Source organism: Pogona vitticeps, chromosome 14, assembly GCF_051106095.1.
Source record: "Pogona vitticeps strain Pit_001003342236 chromosome 14, PviZW2.1, whole genome shotgun sequence".
Lineage (NCBI taxonomy): Eukaryota > Metazoa > Chordata > Lepidosauria > Squamata > Agamidae > Pogona > Pogona vitticeps.
This window is the reverse complement of record NC_135796.1, coordinates 18713076-18727132: the sequence shown is the minus strand read 5'-3', so window position 1 is coordinate 18727132 and position 14057 is coordinate 18713076. Positions and strand designations below refer to the sequence as shown.

At 59.2% G+C, this 14057-nt stretch overlaps 1 protein-coding gene across 2 annotated transcripts in view; it reads left to right on the top strand.

The window, feature by feature from the left end:
• HECTD4 (HECT domain E3 ubiquitin protein ligase 4) overlaps positions 1–14057 on the top strand; it is a 61212-nt gene that overhangs the window by 44076 nt on the left and 3079 nt on the right. The window contains exons 45-71 of one of the 2 annotated variants that reach the window (XM_078381822.1): positions 161–264; positions 499–660; positions 820–968; positions 1514–1593; positions 1690–1853; positions 2501–2738; positions 3314–3450; positions 3570–3696; positions 3886–4023; positions 4562–4698; positions 4824–4984; positions 5194–5375; positions 5936–6141; positions 6462–6592; positions 6812–7017; positions 7320–7499; positions 7866–8110; positions 8142–9197; positions 9767–9974; positions 10622–10845; positions 11253–11404; positions 11607–11713; positions 12282–12405; positions 12588–12778; positions 12944–13090; positions 13489–13608; positions 13757–13912. In XM_078381822.1, the coding sequence (XP_078237948.1) occupies positions 161–264; positions 499–660; positions 820–968; positions 1514–1593; positions 1690–1853; positions 2501–2738; positions 3314–3450; positions 3570–3696; positions 3886–4023; positions 4562–4698; positions 4824–4984; positions 5194–5375; positions 5936–6141; positions 6462–6592; positions 6812–7017; positions 7320–7499; positions 7866–8110; positions 8142–9197; positions 9767–9974; positions 10622–10845; positions 11253–11404; positions 11607–11713; positions 12282–12405; positions 12588–12778; positions 12944–13090; positions 13489–13608; positions 13757–13912 (5232 nt within the window). Of the gene's footprint in view, positions 1–160; positions 265–477; positions 661–819; positions 969–1513; positions 1594–1689; positions 1854–2500; positions 2739–3313; positions 3451–3569; positions 3697–3885; positions 4024–4561; positions 4699–4823; positions 4985–5193; positions 5376–5935; positions 6142–6461; positions 6593–6811; positions 7018–7319; positions 7500–7865; positions 9198–9766; positions 9975–10621; positions 10846–11252; positions 11405–11606; positions 11714–12281; positions 12406–12587; positions 12779–12943; positions 13091–13488; positions 13609–13756; positions 13913–14057 lie in introns of those variants that run through there. The other variant, XR_013539249.1, reaches the window with a different exon arrangement.

The following is a 14057-nucleotide window of genomic DNA, read 5'->3' as shown; positions in this document are numbered from 1 at the left end:
TAGCAACCTGACTTCACGAGTCAAGAAGCAGTGTGTGGGCTGTGCAGCTGAGGCGAGAGAGAGAGAGAGAGAAGTGCAGACCCCACCCCTCTTCCAGGAGTAAGCAGTAGCATCACGGGAGGTGAGTCTGTCACGAGCGCCATTTTTCCTCCTCTTCCAGGGGAGCGGCTCCTTGCCGTCGAGGTGCAGTGCGAAAGGTTACGGATGCTGTATCGTGACAGCGCACGCCCCCCACCTCCGCCCCTCCAGGCAGACCGAAGGCAGGTAAATATATAAGCTGAGCCCTCCCCCGGCCTCTTCCTCCACCCGCGTTTGGGTCTCAAGGAGGCCTGTGTCAGAAATCAGAGCATAAAATCTCCCGCACTCTGTCGGTGGAGAGCTGTCTGCTGCAGAACAGGCCATTTTTTTGCATATTGTAGGGGCTCAAATAATAATAATCTAGTTTGTGTGTTGCAGTTGTGTATCATTTAAATGTAGGCCTGTCTCTTCTTGGTTCAGCCCAAAGAGATCACATGGAGCCCGTCTAGAGTTTTCCCGCCTGTGCGCGCCTGCATGTTCTCCTCGCATCTCACAGCCGTGACCTTCCTCGCAGATCCCAGCGCTGGAGGGGGTTTGCCCCGTGGGACCTTCATTTACGCCACGTCCCCAGTGCCAGTACAGGTGAGGACCCGGGAGAGAGAGATACCCCCCTGCTTCCTTGGTCCCTGCTTGCTTGGTTAAAAGTTTCAGAAAGTACCACCGAACACCCTTGGGATTAACCTCTCTCTCCCTCCCTCCCTCCCTCTCTCATATGTGCACGTGGGGCATTCATATTCCCAGGCCCCATCTTTTTACTGGGAGGTTGAAGTTGTGTCCTATGGAGATACAGACGACGACACCGGGCCCATCGTTTCCTTTGGCTTTGCGACAGAAGCCGAGAAGCGTGACGGAGCGTGGACCAACCCGGTTGGCACCTGCCTTTTCCACAAGTAGGTGGCTGGTGTGTCTCTTGGCCGTCTCCCTTCCTGGTAGACGAGAAGAGAAGGGCTTCAAGAACTGGCACTCATTTGCCTCCGAGGGCCATGGGGGTGGTGTCGGCCGTTGAACTGGTAGAAGGTAGCCAGTTTTGGGGTGGCACAGAATTTGTCTCCACTTCCTTCCGCGGTCCTTGTTGCCTTCAATGCTCACCCGGAATCATGGTGTCCTTTCGAAGCTTGCTGTGCGGTGCAGGCTCACGCACACGGGGTGGATGAACATGTTTGTTTGAAGAGTCAGAGTTCTCCGTAATGAGGCTTTGGTCCCATAACCTCTCCAGCACGTTAAGCGCCAGGAGAAAGGATAGCTCAACTCATTTGGGCAATTTTCACCTCGGCATAGATGCCAGTAATGTTTCTCGGTTTGGGTGCGGTCCCAAAGGTTTGCAAGCCAGCGAGAGCTTCAGTTTAGCTGCGAAACCCCGGGGGCTCAAGGGGAGAGAGAGGACGTGAACGGTCGCTCCGTTTAACCCTTTGCTCCTTTCTTCGCATGGTGTCAGCAACGGAAGGGCCGTTCACTACAATGGGTCCAGCCTGCTGCAGTGGAAGAGCGTACGTCTGGACGTGGCTCTCTGCCCTGGTAGGTCTCCTCTGCGTCGGCGCTCCTCCCCCCCCCACGCAGGCCCCTCCTTGGGGGTCCCGGTCCCACCTCTTGCCCCCTTGTCATCCCTTCCAGGCGACGTGGCCGGCATCGGCTGGGAAAGATCAGAAGGCACCCCGCCTCCACCAGGGCAGCCGGCCAAAGGCAGGGTGTATTTCACGTACTGCGGTCAGCGCTTGGGACCCTACCTGGAAGACGTGTCCGGCGGAATGTGGCCTGTTGTGCACATCCAGAAGAAGGCATGTTCTCTACACCCCCTCCCAGCCGTCTCTCCCTAGTGAGGGTCCCCCCCTTGTGCTCTTCTTGGGCGCTTGCCTTTGGCTGTGCCAAGCCGAAAAGCAATATCCTTTCGAACAACCACCATACCATGAGCAGGATTGTACAAAGGAGCATTTCCTGGCCATATCCCTTGAAGCCCCTTGCTATCCATAGAGGCCCACACACACACACTCTGTGCCCAGTTGCTTTATATCCTGGGGAGGGGAGGATCACTGGGGGGAGGCAGCCTTATAGCACCAAGTCTCCTCCAGACCTCGTAGCCAGGCTGGTCTGGAGGCCACAGACCTCTGCTCTGCCTCTGGAGCCCGGCTTGAAGCTTTGCCAGCCATCGAGCATCCGCCAGAGCTTCTGCTTCTCGAGCGTAGCCTGACAGGACCCAGGGTCACCTCCATGCCGTGATGGGGCAACAGGCTTGGAGGCTGTAGAAACCATAGACGCTCATGCCGGGGGGGTGGGTGGGGATGGAGAGAGAGATCATTCTGAAAAGTACAGGAGAGGCCAAGGGAAGCCCAGCTCTCCTCTGGCAGAGAGCAAGGAAGACAGTCACGCAGTAGCCAGCCCACAAGGTGACCCATCTCTCTCTTTCTCTCCCCCCTTTCCCTTCCAGAACACCAAGGTCAGGGCCAATTTCGGGTCCCGCCAGTTTGCCTACGCGGAAGGCCAGGCTCACCGGAACGCCGCCGACCTCTGCGTCGACCTTGCCGAAGAAATCAGTGCCAACTTTGAAGTGCTGCCTTTTGCCATGGCTTCCGACAGCGACAACGACGCCGGCACCAGCACCGCTTCCGACCCAGGGAGCCACGGGCCTCCGTGCAGGATCGCGGCCGTGGCCACCGCTCAGCAGCGTAAGGGCCCTCCTCCGCAGAGCTCCAGTGGCGTCTGCACCCTTTTTCCTTTGAATCTAAACGGTGGCAGAAGGGGTGCCTGTAAGAAAGGTCGTGGCGGAGGCGTAGAGGCCCCCGTATCAAGAAAAGAGCGGCTTGTAAATAAGACACCCACATCCCTTGCAGCAGGACAGAGGAAGGAAGAGTTCTGTGAGGCTTGGCCAGCTCACGCGTTTAATGGGGCCCAGCCTTTTGTGGCACGCAGCCCACTCCCCTTCCACGAGGCGGATTTCTGAGAAGCCGAGGGATGGGGGCACAATCCATAAGGGCTCTTGCCAAATGGAAAGGGCTCCTCTGTAAGGTCCTCTTCCTTGCTCCCCGAGAGCCTGAGTCAGCGGTTGGCCAGGAGAGGGACTCCTCTGCCTGACAGAGCAGAGAGGGTTGGACGACACTCCGACTTGCGCCTCCTGCGCCCGTTCTGCCGCCCCTTTGGCTTGTCTCGAAGACGCCCGTTCTGCCGCGGTTTGCCAAAGCGGGAGTCAGGCAACATTCTTTTGGGGGCCTGTTCTGAATCGCGCCCCCTCCCTTTCTCGTAGAATATGACAGCGACACCTCTTGCCATTACAAGCTGGAACTCAGCTACGAAAACTTCATCACGTCCGGCCCGGATCCGCACCCGCCTCCCATTGCTGACGATGAAAGCGACGACGATGATGACGATGATGTCCCACGGGTAAGGCCTGGCAAGGCCCCTTTGTGCCGGTGCAGCTGAGTGAAGCACCCGGACCCTCCTGAAGGGGGCTAGTGGTCCTCTTGGGCTGGCACTTAGAGACGCTTGGCTTCCCTTTGCAGGAGGACCACTACGCCTTGCTCGTGAAGGCTTGGGAGACCAAAGTGTTCCCTACAATCCGGAGGCGGTTCCGGAATGAAGCCGAGAGGAAGTCGGGCTTGGACCAGATCAAGGGCGCTTTGCAGCTGGGTAGGGTGCCTGTTGAGAACGTAGACCACTTCCCCCCCCCAAGACCCTGCCCAGTCACTCCCTGTGGGCCTTGGTTTAAAACATCTCCAGCCCACCTGCGGTCACAGGAGCTCACCTTAGTTATCCGCCCTAACGCAGGCAAGTGATCCCTTGAAGTCAGCTTCCCTGACCGCCCGTCTTTCTCTTCAGGCATGGTTGACATCGCCCGCCAGACTGTGGAGTTCCTCTACGAGGAAAATGGGGGAATCCCCCGAGATCTCTACCTCCCCACCATCGAGGATATCAAAGATGAAGCCAATAAGTTCACCATCGATAAAGTTCGGAAAGGTGCGTCCCTCACCTTTGTTTGCAGGGAGGGGGGGAATCTTGAAGTCATGGGGATGGTCTTTGGCTTTAGCTTCCCCTTGGGTTCGGTTACAGCTGGGCCCCTCGTTTCCTTCACTCTATGGGGCCTGGATGAAAAGCCTTTCTTGGGAAGCAGGCCCTGCTCTCTTTGTGGCATCATGGGCGTGGGCGGGTGCGTTCGGCTGTAGCCGAGGCATGCACGCAAGCCAGGGCTGGGAGACGGCAGTCATGGGGACCAAATCCAGTTACTGGTCCCCAGTGAAGGAGACCCGCCGAAGCCGTGGCTGAATGGTTGGCGAGTCACCCCTTGTGTGGATCCCCCTCCCCCCCGATTCACCAGGCCTTATCTTGTTGGATTTGCCATCTGGGCTCAGAGCATGCTGAAGGTGGGCGCCTGATGGCTGATTAGAGAACGGCATAAGACTTTGAACAATTCCCACCAGCGCGCCTGTAAAATAACGCCCGTAGAAGGGCCACAGAGGCCGCCACGTTAAGCCTCCCTCCCTCTGGGCCTTTCCAGGTCTGACGGTCATCACCCGCTGCCCAGACAGCAACAACGTGGCCGCCAACGCCGTCGGCACCGCCCTGCCCAAGTTTGCGATCCGGGGGATGCTGAAGACCTTCGGATTGCATGGCGTCGTCCTGGATGTCGATTCGGCAAGTTGTAGCCATGGCTTGACCTGTGTGCGCGCGTGCGCGGGTAGCGCCCCGTGGTCGAGCTCTTCCTTCCCAGCCCCTTATGGAGCCTCTCTCTCTGCTGACGACAGGGTTTGCCATTTCAGGTGAACGAGCTGGTCCAGGTAGAGACTTACCTCCGGAGCGAGGGCGTCCTGGTAAGATACTGGTACCCAATCGATATGCTGGAGAGGCCCCCGGCAGGCTTCCGGAGGACCGCGACGAACGGGCTGGTCTCCCTGGACAATGCCAACATCCAGATTCACAGGTAGGCGGCGGCGAAGCCAGCCAGGGAGGACCCGGGTGCGCCTTGAAAAACATCCTTTGAGCCTCCCTCGGGGAGGGGTAGCCCCTTCCTTCCATATTCCGTGCCCTTGAAAATCCACACAAAGGAGAAGCAAGCTATTTATTTACATTTCTCTCCCTGACTGTCCCTCCTCCGGCGAGCGCGTGATTCCTTTCTCCTTCCTCTGACAGGGAACTGCTCCGTTGTGAAGCCGCGCTCGCTCGGCTCTACTGCCGCATGGCTCTGCTCAACATTTTTGCCCCTAAATCTCCTCACCTGTTTACTCACCTGTTCCACATTCCTGCCATCCGGGACATCACCCTGGAGCATCTCCAGCTTCTCTCCAATCAGCTTCTTGCTGCCCCACTTCCTGGTAAAGCGGGGCTTTGGAGAAACGCTTCTCTTTGTGCCAGCTTTGTATTGAACGGACTAGAATCCCAGCAGGAACCAAGGGCGTAGGGTGGCGGTTAAAGGTCCGATGTACAGTTCTTGTGTTTCCTGAAGCCACTGAGAATTCCCCCCTTCCCACCTGCCCATTTCCACTCCTAAGGGGCTCACCTCCCAACAGCCAGAGTCTTTCTTTCCTTTTCTGTGTCTGGCAAAGGATAAATCCCACCCTAAATCCTTTACTTTGGCTGGGGGGGGGGGGCGGGGGGAAAGAAGCCTAGGAGGGAAAGGCCATAAGTCCATTGGGACTATTTCTATTCCAGCTTTATTATTATTTTTTAGTCTTCTTTGTCTGTAAAGGGGTAAAAAATTAATACCCACAGGGCAAGTGGCTGAAACGTGGGCAACACCACATCGTAGAATTCCTCCGGTGTCAGTCCTGGGTTCAAAATGTTGCCATCCCTGGGACAGCCCCAGAGAGCAGACGGACGTCCAGGGACTGGTGAACTGACTCGGGAGCCTCCTCTTTTGTTTTCCTCATGCCAGACGGGACCATTAGCTCCAGTTCCATCCTGCTGGCCCAGTCCCTCCAGCACCGCATCCATTCCCAGAGCTGCTCGGCCACCGACCTCTTCTACCAAGGCAACTCCCAAACCATCCAGGAGTGGCTCACCGTCGCCATCGCTCGGACCCTTCACCAGGGGGAGGAGGCGCTGCTGGATCTGACCAAGCAGATCTGCTCTTTCCTGCAGGCAAGCTCAAAAAGGGGGGGGGAAGAGAGAGAGAAAGAAGAGAGAATCTTCTCCTGTTTTTTTCCCCCTTTATATATCAGTATTTGTTTATTTTGTCCCCAAAGTGTGAAGTATTTTTGTGGTTCTGTAGCAGATCAGGGGAAGCTCTGAAGCAAACCAGAAGCCTCCCTGCCCCCCGACAACTCTCTCTCTCTCTCTCTCTCCCAGGTTGGAGCAAGAGAGACGGTACGGCCAGCCGTTGGGGAAGGAAAGGGGGGAGAAGTTGTCTTCCCAGCCCCTGAGAGACACCTGAACGTTGGTTCACCCCTTTCTCTTTTCAGACGGCTCCCGAACAGTTCCCGTCGGAGGAATTCCCCATTTCAGAGTCCAAAGTCAACATGGACGTCAACTTCCCTGGGGCCACTTTTGTGGTGGTGTCGTGTAAGGAGAGCCAGTCCGGATTCCGCAAAGAGTAAGTGGCCGGGAGGGAAAAGGGAGTCAGCCTCACTTGGAAACAGGCTGAGAAAGGTTGACGTGCTGAGCCTCCCTCCTTCCGAGGAAGCCTCTGCCTTCTCCCCCCTTCCCGCTGCCTCCCCCCTTCTCTTGGGAAGGGGGACAAGGATCCCTAGGGAGAACTGCGAGGCCCAGCCGTGCTGGTGTCCCTGAGTGAGCCTTCCGTTCCCTTTCCTAGCTCTTCCCTGTACAAAGCCCCCTGGGCCCGGATCTTCGTCTACGGCCTGGGTCACAAAGTCAAGAAGAACGGCCAGCTGAACGTCATCGAGGCCGTCTGCTACCCTCGGGACGCCTCGCCGACTAACACGGGCCTGACGCCGCCCCCCACGACCGACCAGTATCCCTCCGTGATCCTCTCGACAGACAAGGTCCACATCAAACTAGGTAGGCCCTCAGAGGACGGTGGGCAAGGGCCCGGAAAGGGTGTGTCCGGGTCCGAAACGGGTCTTCTTTTTTGCAGGGGGTGGGTGGGAGGTTGCCTGACTTAAGTATGTCCCTACGAGCCACCGAAGGGGTCAAAGGGCTGATTCGAATGCACAGGGACCGAGGAAGCTGCTTGGCTCCACCTGTAAATCTCCAGGGTTCAAACCTGGGACCTTCTGAATGCAAAGCCAGGGCTCTGCCACGGACTACTCGCCCCCCCCCCCCAACAACTTATGGTCTCTCGCCTGTGGGTCTGCTTTCAGGCGTGTCGCCCCCTCCCGGAGCAGTGCTGGTCCTGCATTCCCTCCCCCTGGAGTTTCCCTTGGCCTTGGCCTTCGCCGAGCAGCTGCTGACCTGGAAGCTGGACGAGGGAGATGGCCGGTCCGACGAGGAGCTGGACACGATCCCCGCCTCGGTTCTCTTGCAAGTGGTGGAGATTCTAGGTGAGAGCCGGGCACCTCGTCACACCCTACACCACGGGAGGGAGTGCCAGGGCGATGGGCTGGAGCCTGTGGGCTGGCCTGCTGAGAACCGAAATCATGATTTAGGGGAGGGCCCATTTCAGCAGTTGGCAGGGCCACAGGCGAGAGGCTGGGACCCCCCAGTACAGGAAGATTTCAGCTTACAGCTCTTTGCGAAAGCTAATAGGAGCCTGATTTAACCACCCTACCTTGCCCGGGGCCTCCTGTGGCCCTCCCTGGTAGACACACAACCCCCCCCCGCCACCCAGGAAACCTAGGGCCATGGGGGGGGCTCTGACATGGTGCCTCCCGGACCCCCCTCCCACCGCCCTCCTTCCGCCTTTCCAGGGAACTTCCTGTGGACGACCAGCATGGCGGCCAGCGTGAAGGAGCTGGTGTTCCACCTCCTGGCGGAGCTGCTCCGCAAACTCCACAGCCTGGAGCAGCGGAAGAACCCGTCGGGCCTGTCGTCCTCCATCGCCCTCCAGCTCAACCCCTGCCTGGCGATGCTGGTGGCCCTCCAGTCGGAGCTGCACAAGCTTTACGACGAGGAGACCCAGAACTGGGCTTCCGGGAGCGCCGGCGGCGGCAGTGGGGGGGGCGGAGGCACCGGTGGGGGCGGTGGGGGGGGGCGGGGGCGCCGACCAGGGCCGGTTTTCCACCTACTTCCACGCCCTGATGGAGGTCTGCCTGGCCGTGGCGGAGGTGACCTTGCCGATCAACATGAGCCTGACGGCCAACGTCGTCTCCTCCACCAGCGGCCCGCAGCTGAGCGATTCTTCCTCCTCCTCCTCCTCCTCGCCCGGGCAGACCCCGCAGAGCCCCAGCCTCCTCTCCAAGAGGAAGAAGGTGAAGATGAAGCGGGAGAAGACCTCCGCGTCTGGGAAACGGGCCTCGTCCCGGGCCGCGGTCGCGGACGCCGGCCTGCTCAGCCTCGGCGGGAGCAAGCCGGAGGACATGTTGTGGTTCCACCGGGCCCTCACCTTGCTCATCATCCTCCGCCATTTAACGAAGAAGGACCCCCAGGGGCTGGGGGTGACCAACGATGCCGTGGCGGACGCGTGCCAGGCGCTGGTCGGGGCCACGGCGCACAGCCGCCTGCTGGTGATCTCGGGGATCCCCACCCACCTGGAGGAGAGCACGGTGCGGGGGGCCATCCGGAAGGCCTGCAACGCCCACGGCGGCGTCTTCAAGGACGAGATCTACATCCCCGTGCAGGAGGAGGAGCCCAAGCGGAGGGAAGGGAAGGCAGAGGGAGGGGAAGGCCGGACGGAGCCGGACAAGCCTGCAGTGTCCAGCAGCGTGGACAGCCTGGATGCCAGCAGCTCCAGCAGCGTCACCCCCGCCATGAGCGTCAGCGCCTCGGCCTCCACCAGCCAGGCCTCCATCTCCAGCTCGCAGGGCATCTCCCGGACGACCAGCGACATCTCGGTGGACCAGGCGCTTCAGGCCGGCCTGGAGACGGCCGTTCCCCCGGGGCTTCTGGAAAGCGCCCCCCACGCCATCTCCAGCCAGGAGAGCCTGGACCTTTCCATCGGCAGCAGCCTCGGGAGCTTCGGGGAGCAGCTGGACAACGTGGAGGCCGCCTCCCTGTCGGACGTTGGGTCCATGTACACCGTGACGTCGCTGGACAGCCAGCCGGTCCCCTCGAGGCCCATCAAGGGCTTTGCGGTGGTGGAGGTAATGGCTTTCTGGGGGGGGAGGGGGCAAGGGGGGAGGTCCTTGTCTGGATTGGGGGCAGCCCCATGACCTGCACGGGGCGGCTTTTTCCCCCAAAGGAGCTTGGGTGGAAGGGTCAGGGGTGAATCAGTGGACTCTGCCCACTGTCTGACCCGGAGGCTCGCCGAGCGTGGTCAGCTCCGGTCTCCCCTTGGTGGGCCTTTGGGCCTCAGGCAGGACCCTTTGCCTCCCTGGGGGGCTCCCTAGTGGTTTCCCCTTCAAGGGCTCCCCAGGTTAGCTTCTCATGGGAGAGTGATCATCCTATTCACGGAGATGAGGGTGGGGTAGAAATGCCGCTGCTTAAAGTTCACGGCAAAGATTTTAATTCCCTCTGCACAATGTCCAGCGTTCTTGGTGTGGTTTCTTTTAAGAAAGTGGACTTTGAAGAAGGAAGGCAGGCTGCAGAGGTGGGGACGGTGGGTGCAAGTGAGGCAAGGTCACGAGTGGAAAGGGAGCCTGGCCCGACCCAGATACAGAGGCTCCCTGGCCTGCCCGATCAGCGCCTGAATCCGCACCCCTTTTGAACACAGATCAGATCCCGGGCCAAGATAGAAAAGATCCGGGCCAGCCTCTTCAACAGCAGCGATTTGATCGGCTTGTCAAGCCTGGATGGGGAAGACGAGCTGATGGAGATGTCCACGGAGGAGATCCTGACCGTCTCCACCGTGAACCAGAGCTTGTTCGATACCCAAGGGAGCCCCACGCTGGAAGACTACTTCGGTGACAAGACCATCAAAGGTGGGTGCGCGCCTCCACGCTCGGCCAGGGCCAGGGAGAGGGAGAGGGAGGCCTCTTGGGTGTCCCTGGGGGAGAGGAGCCCTTTCGCCTGGCCTGCAGACCCTCCGAGGCGCTCGTGCGTGTGTGCTTTTCCAAACAGCTGCCATCGAGTCGTAGGTCACCAGCAGAGCAGGCCCCCTGAACCCGTGGGGTCCCCTCCTCTGTCTGTCCATTGCCTGGCCTTGAAACAGTGCAAACTTCGTTTCGTGAAGCCTTGACTGAGGAGGAGGAGAAAAGACACAGGGACCCTCCTCAGTTTTTTGTTGTGTTTTGGTTTTTTTAACCATCTGGTCTGATGTGGAATTCTATTGAACTTTAAACCTTGCCCCTGCTTTGCATTTCCAATTGATCCTATTAAAGCTAGTGCCTGCCCATGTGCAGATTTTGGAATACTCCTATGGCTCAACACACCCTCGTTTTGTTTCAGAATTGCTTTGACATTTTGACACACACACCATTAGATATTTAGGTCAGTGGTAGGTCAGTTTTAACAGCTTAAAACTAATTGTCTGACATATAAGGGCAATCCAAGGGCAGGGGAGGGAGAACTGGTTTGGAGTTGAGCTGTAATTTCTGAAGCCCTCCGGCTACCGTTTGCTGTGTCTCAGGTGACAAGCTCGTGCCAGGCGCTCGCGAAGTCCTCACAGAAATCTTCAAGAGCTGCCTCCATTCGGAGCAAATGCTGAGCCTGACGCCGGCCAAGCCCACCAAAGTGGCCGAGATCTATCTGAGCAAAGAGCAGATCAACGCCCAGACCCCTGGGAATTTGCTGCACACCTTCTTCACCAACGTCCGTCCCCCAAAGAAGGTTCTCGAGGATCAGCTCACCCAGGTTTGCTCCGCTTTTCTTTCATCCCTCTGTACTTCTTTCTCAGCCTTCCTGGAGGAAAGGCCACATCCTGCACCCTTTAGAGAGCCCTCTGCGGTTGTATGAAGCCGAGAGCGGCAGGGAGAAGACCCCACTCGTTTCTTGTCCCATTTTAGGGATCAACCAGGGATGCTTCCCGATGAACTGACCTTTAGGGTGGAACGGCTGTGGCTTGTTTATCGGCCGCTGGTGGTGCTGGGGGAGGCGTGTGACATCCTCACCCATCACTCTTCCCCCTTGTTTTCCCCGGACTGTGTTGTTTCGGTCTTTTTCCTTTCGAGTGGCAAACGGCCGTGCCTGGCCTCCAGGCCCGTGCACGCGTGGGCGTCCTCGGTTTCCACACCTTCTTTTGCTGGCCCTGTGCCTTGCAGATCCTGAGGAAATATGGGGTCCCCAAGCCCAAGTTCGACAAGAGCAAATACAACAAGGCGGGGAAAGAGCAGCACCCGGTGAAAGTGGTGAGCACCAAGCGGCCGGTCACCAAGCCGCCGGCCAAGGAGAAGGCCGTGCTCAACAGCGTCAGGTGGGAGCCCTGGGCCGTTCCCGGGGGAGGGCGGGGGGAGTGGCTGGGATGGGAGGGGGGGGAGCCCCTGCAGGAGTCCCATGACAGCGGCCACTGGCCGAGGCGAGAGGGGCCCTCCGGCTGAGGCAAGCGTTCCCCCTCTTGCGGGCACACAGGGGGAAGCGCGCAACCCTGACACCACGCTTTTTCCCTCCTTCCTTAGCAGGACGGCTTTGAGTGAGAAGAAGCCGACGGTGAAGCCCAAGTCCCCAGAGAAGAGCAAACCTGAGGACAAGGACCCGGACAAGTCCCCCACCAAGAAGCAGGAGGGTGAGGGACCCGTGGTCTCCTCCGGCCTTCGGAAGGAAGCGCCTCCGGAGGGGGAGAGCGCCCAGAGACCGTCCCGTTGGGAGGCTGCCTGGGATGGGGTTGGTTCTGTCGATGTGGGTCCTCTTCTTAAGTCTCCAGAGGAAGAGCTGCGTTAGTCTGCCGTCGGTCACCGTGAAGGCGACAAAGAGTTCTGTGGAACCTCCGAGGCTAGCAGGTTTTCTTGGGGGGGGGGGATAAACCTCCATTGACTTGCAGATCCATTCCTCAGAGGGAGGCACAACTTTTGCTAGTCTTTAAGGCACCACCAGACCTCTAATGCAATTGTTTTAAATTTTATTTTAGGCAACATTCTGTCACTTCATTTTTTATGAGATCTCTCACGTAAGATCTTTTGGAGAGTTTTTGTGTCCAGGGCCGGGGATGGAAGATGCAGATTGGGGGCCCTTCATTCGGGGATAAAAGCAGTCCGGCTACATGAGAGGGCGTGTTACAGATCACGGAAGGAAGGGGGGCGTCACTATGCCGTGGTGCATTTATGCCACTCCTGGGGCATTTCCCTCTCTTTCAGTCCCCGAAGAGAAATATCTGACGCTGGACGGATTCCACAGGTTCGTCGTCGATCGGGCCAAGCAGGACATCCGAAGCGTGTGGCGCGCCATCTTGTCCTGTGGCTACGACCTCCATTTCGAAAGGCAGGTTGTGGGCCTTCCCTTCTGGGGGCAGCAGCCGGGCGATGCCTTGCCCTGGCCCCCTCGGGGGTTGCCCGTGGGAAACCCTCATGCGAACGTGGGCCCACCCACCTCCCAGAGGCCTCTCGAGGGGGGGGGCATTGCCTTTTGAGGTCTCAGTCTCCCGTCTTCCCCCCCCCCCCCAGGTGCGCCTGCATCGATGCCAGGCACGCCCAGAAAGCTTCCCGCAAGTGGTCCCTGGAGATGGACGTGGCCCTGGTCCAGTACGTCAACCGCCTCTGCCGCCACTTGGCCATCACCCCGGCTCGCCTGCATCCGCACGAAGTGTACTTGGACCCTGCCGATGCAGCAGACCCCCGGGTCGCCTGCTTGCTGAGTAGGTCTCGGGCTCTGCTTGTGGGGCTGCTCTCCTCCTTCTCTTTTCTGCCCCCCCAACCCCATCCTTTTCTTCTCCCCTCTGGGGGTGCTGGATCCTTTCGGGTGTTGGCTTTCCCAGCTCCTCCCAGCTCCTGATTTCCACCCCCCCTCCTTTCGCTGACAGACGTGCCCATTGAAAGCCTACGCCTGCGCTTCGCCCTCCTCCAGTCCCTCAACACCACCCTGGAGACCTTCTTCCTGCCGCTGGTGGAGCTCCGGCAGACTGAAATGTACACCAACAGCATTGCGGCCCTGCTGCAGGAGGCCAAAGGTCAGGGCCCGGAAGAGCGAGAGCGGGGGGGGCGGGAAAGGGGACGGACAGGCTTGTCGGTCAGCCTCGCCGTCAGGGCCCGATTCGAGGTGGCTCCCGATGTGAATGAAAACAGACAGACACCCGTGTGTAAGGTTGAAATGCAACCAAGTGGCAGACGTGAAAAACGAGCACTGTTGAAAAGCTGCTTAAAAGCAGAATGAAGGCAAAAGGAAAGAGAAGCGCCACACACACACCCTTGCCTGGCAGGTGGAAAGAGGACGGCCGGGACCTCTCCCCAAGAGAGCCGGCCTCTTGGGCCGTCCGTGCTGATGAGCCGCTGGAGGTCCCCTCGCCCGAAGCTCACGGTTCCTTCTTGCAGATGGGCAGGTCTCATTCTGCCGTGTCTCTTTTTTCAGGGTTCATCTTTTACGACACAAAAGTGACCATCATGAACCGCGTGCTGAACGCCACCGTGCAAAGGACGGCCGATCACGCAGCCCCCGAAATCACCCTTGACCCCCTCGAAATAGTCGGAGGTACCAGGACCGGCGTTTGCTGTTTCTGCCCCCAAGTTGGGGTTTCCAGGATTCCTCTCGGAGGTGGAGGCAGGGTGGGGGGTGGGGGGTCCTTTTATTACCACCGGTGCCAAACCTCTTTGTCTTCCTTCCCCTTGCGTGTAAGCAGGAGAAATCCGGCTCCCCGAGAACTCGTACTTCTGCCAGGCCGCCCGGCAGCTGGCCTGCATCCCCTCCTCGCAGCTGTGCGTGAAGCTGGCCAGCGGAGGGGACCCCACGTACGCCTTCAACATCCGCTTCACAGGCGAGGAGGTCCACGGCACGAGTGAGCAGACCGGCCTTCTCGGGAGCAAGCTGGGCTCAGGGGTTGTTGGGGGAGTGGAAGAAGCAGGGAGCGCTGAGCGGGGGGCTTCCCCTGGCGCTCGCTCTCTGCGACCTGGAGTATTTCGTTCATGGGTTTCTATGCTGTC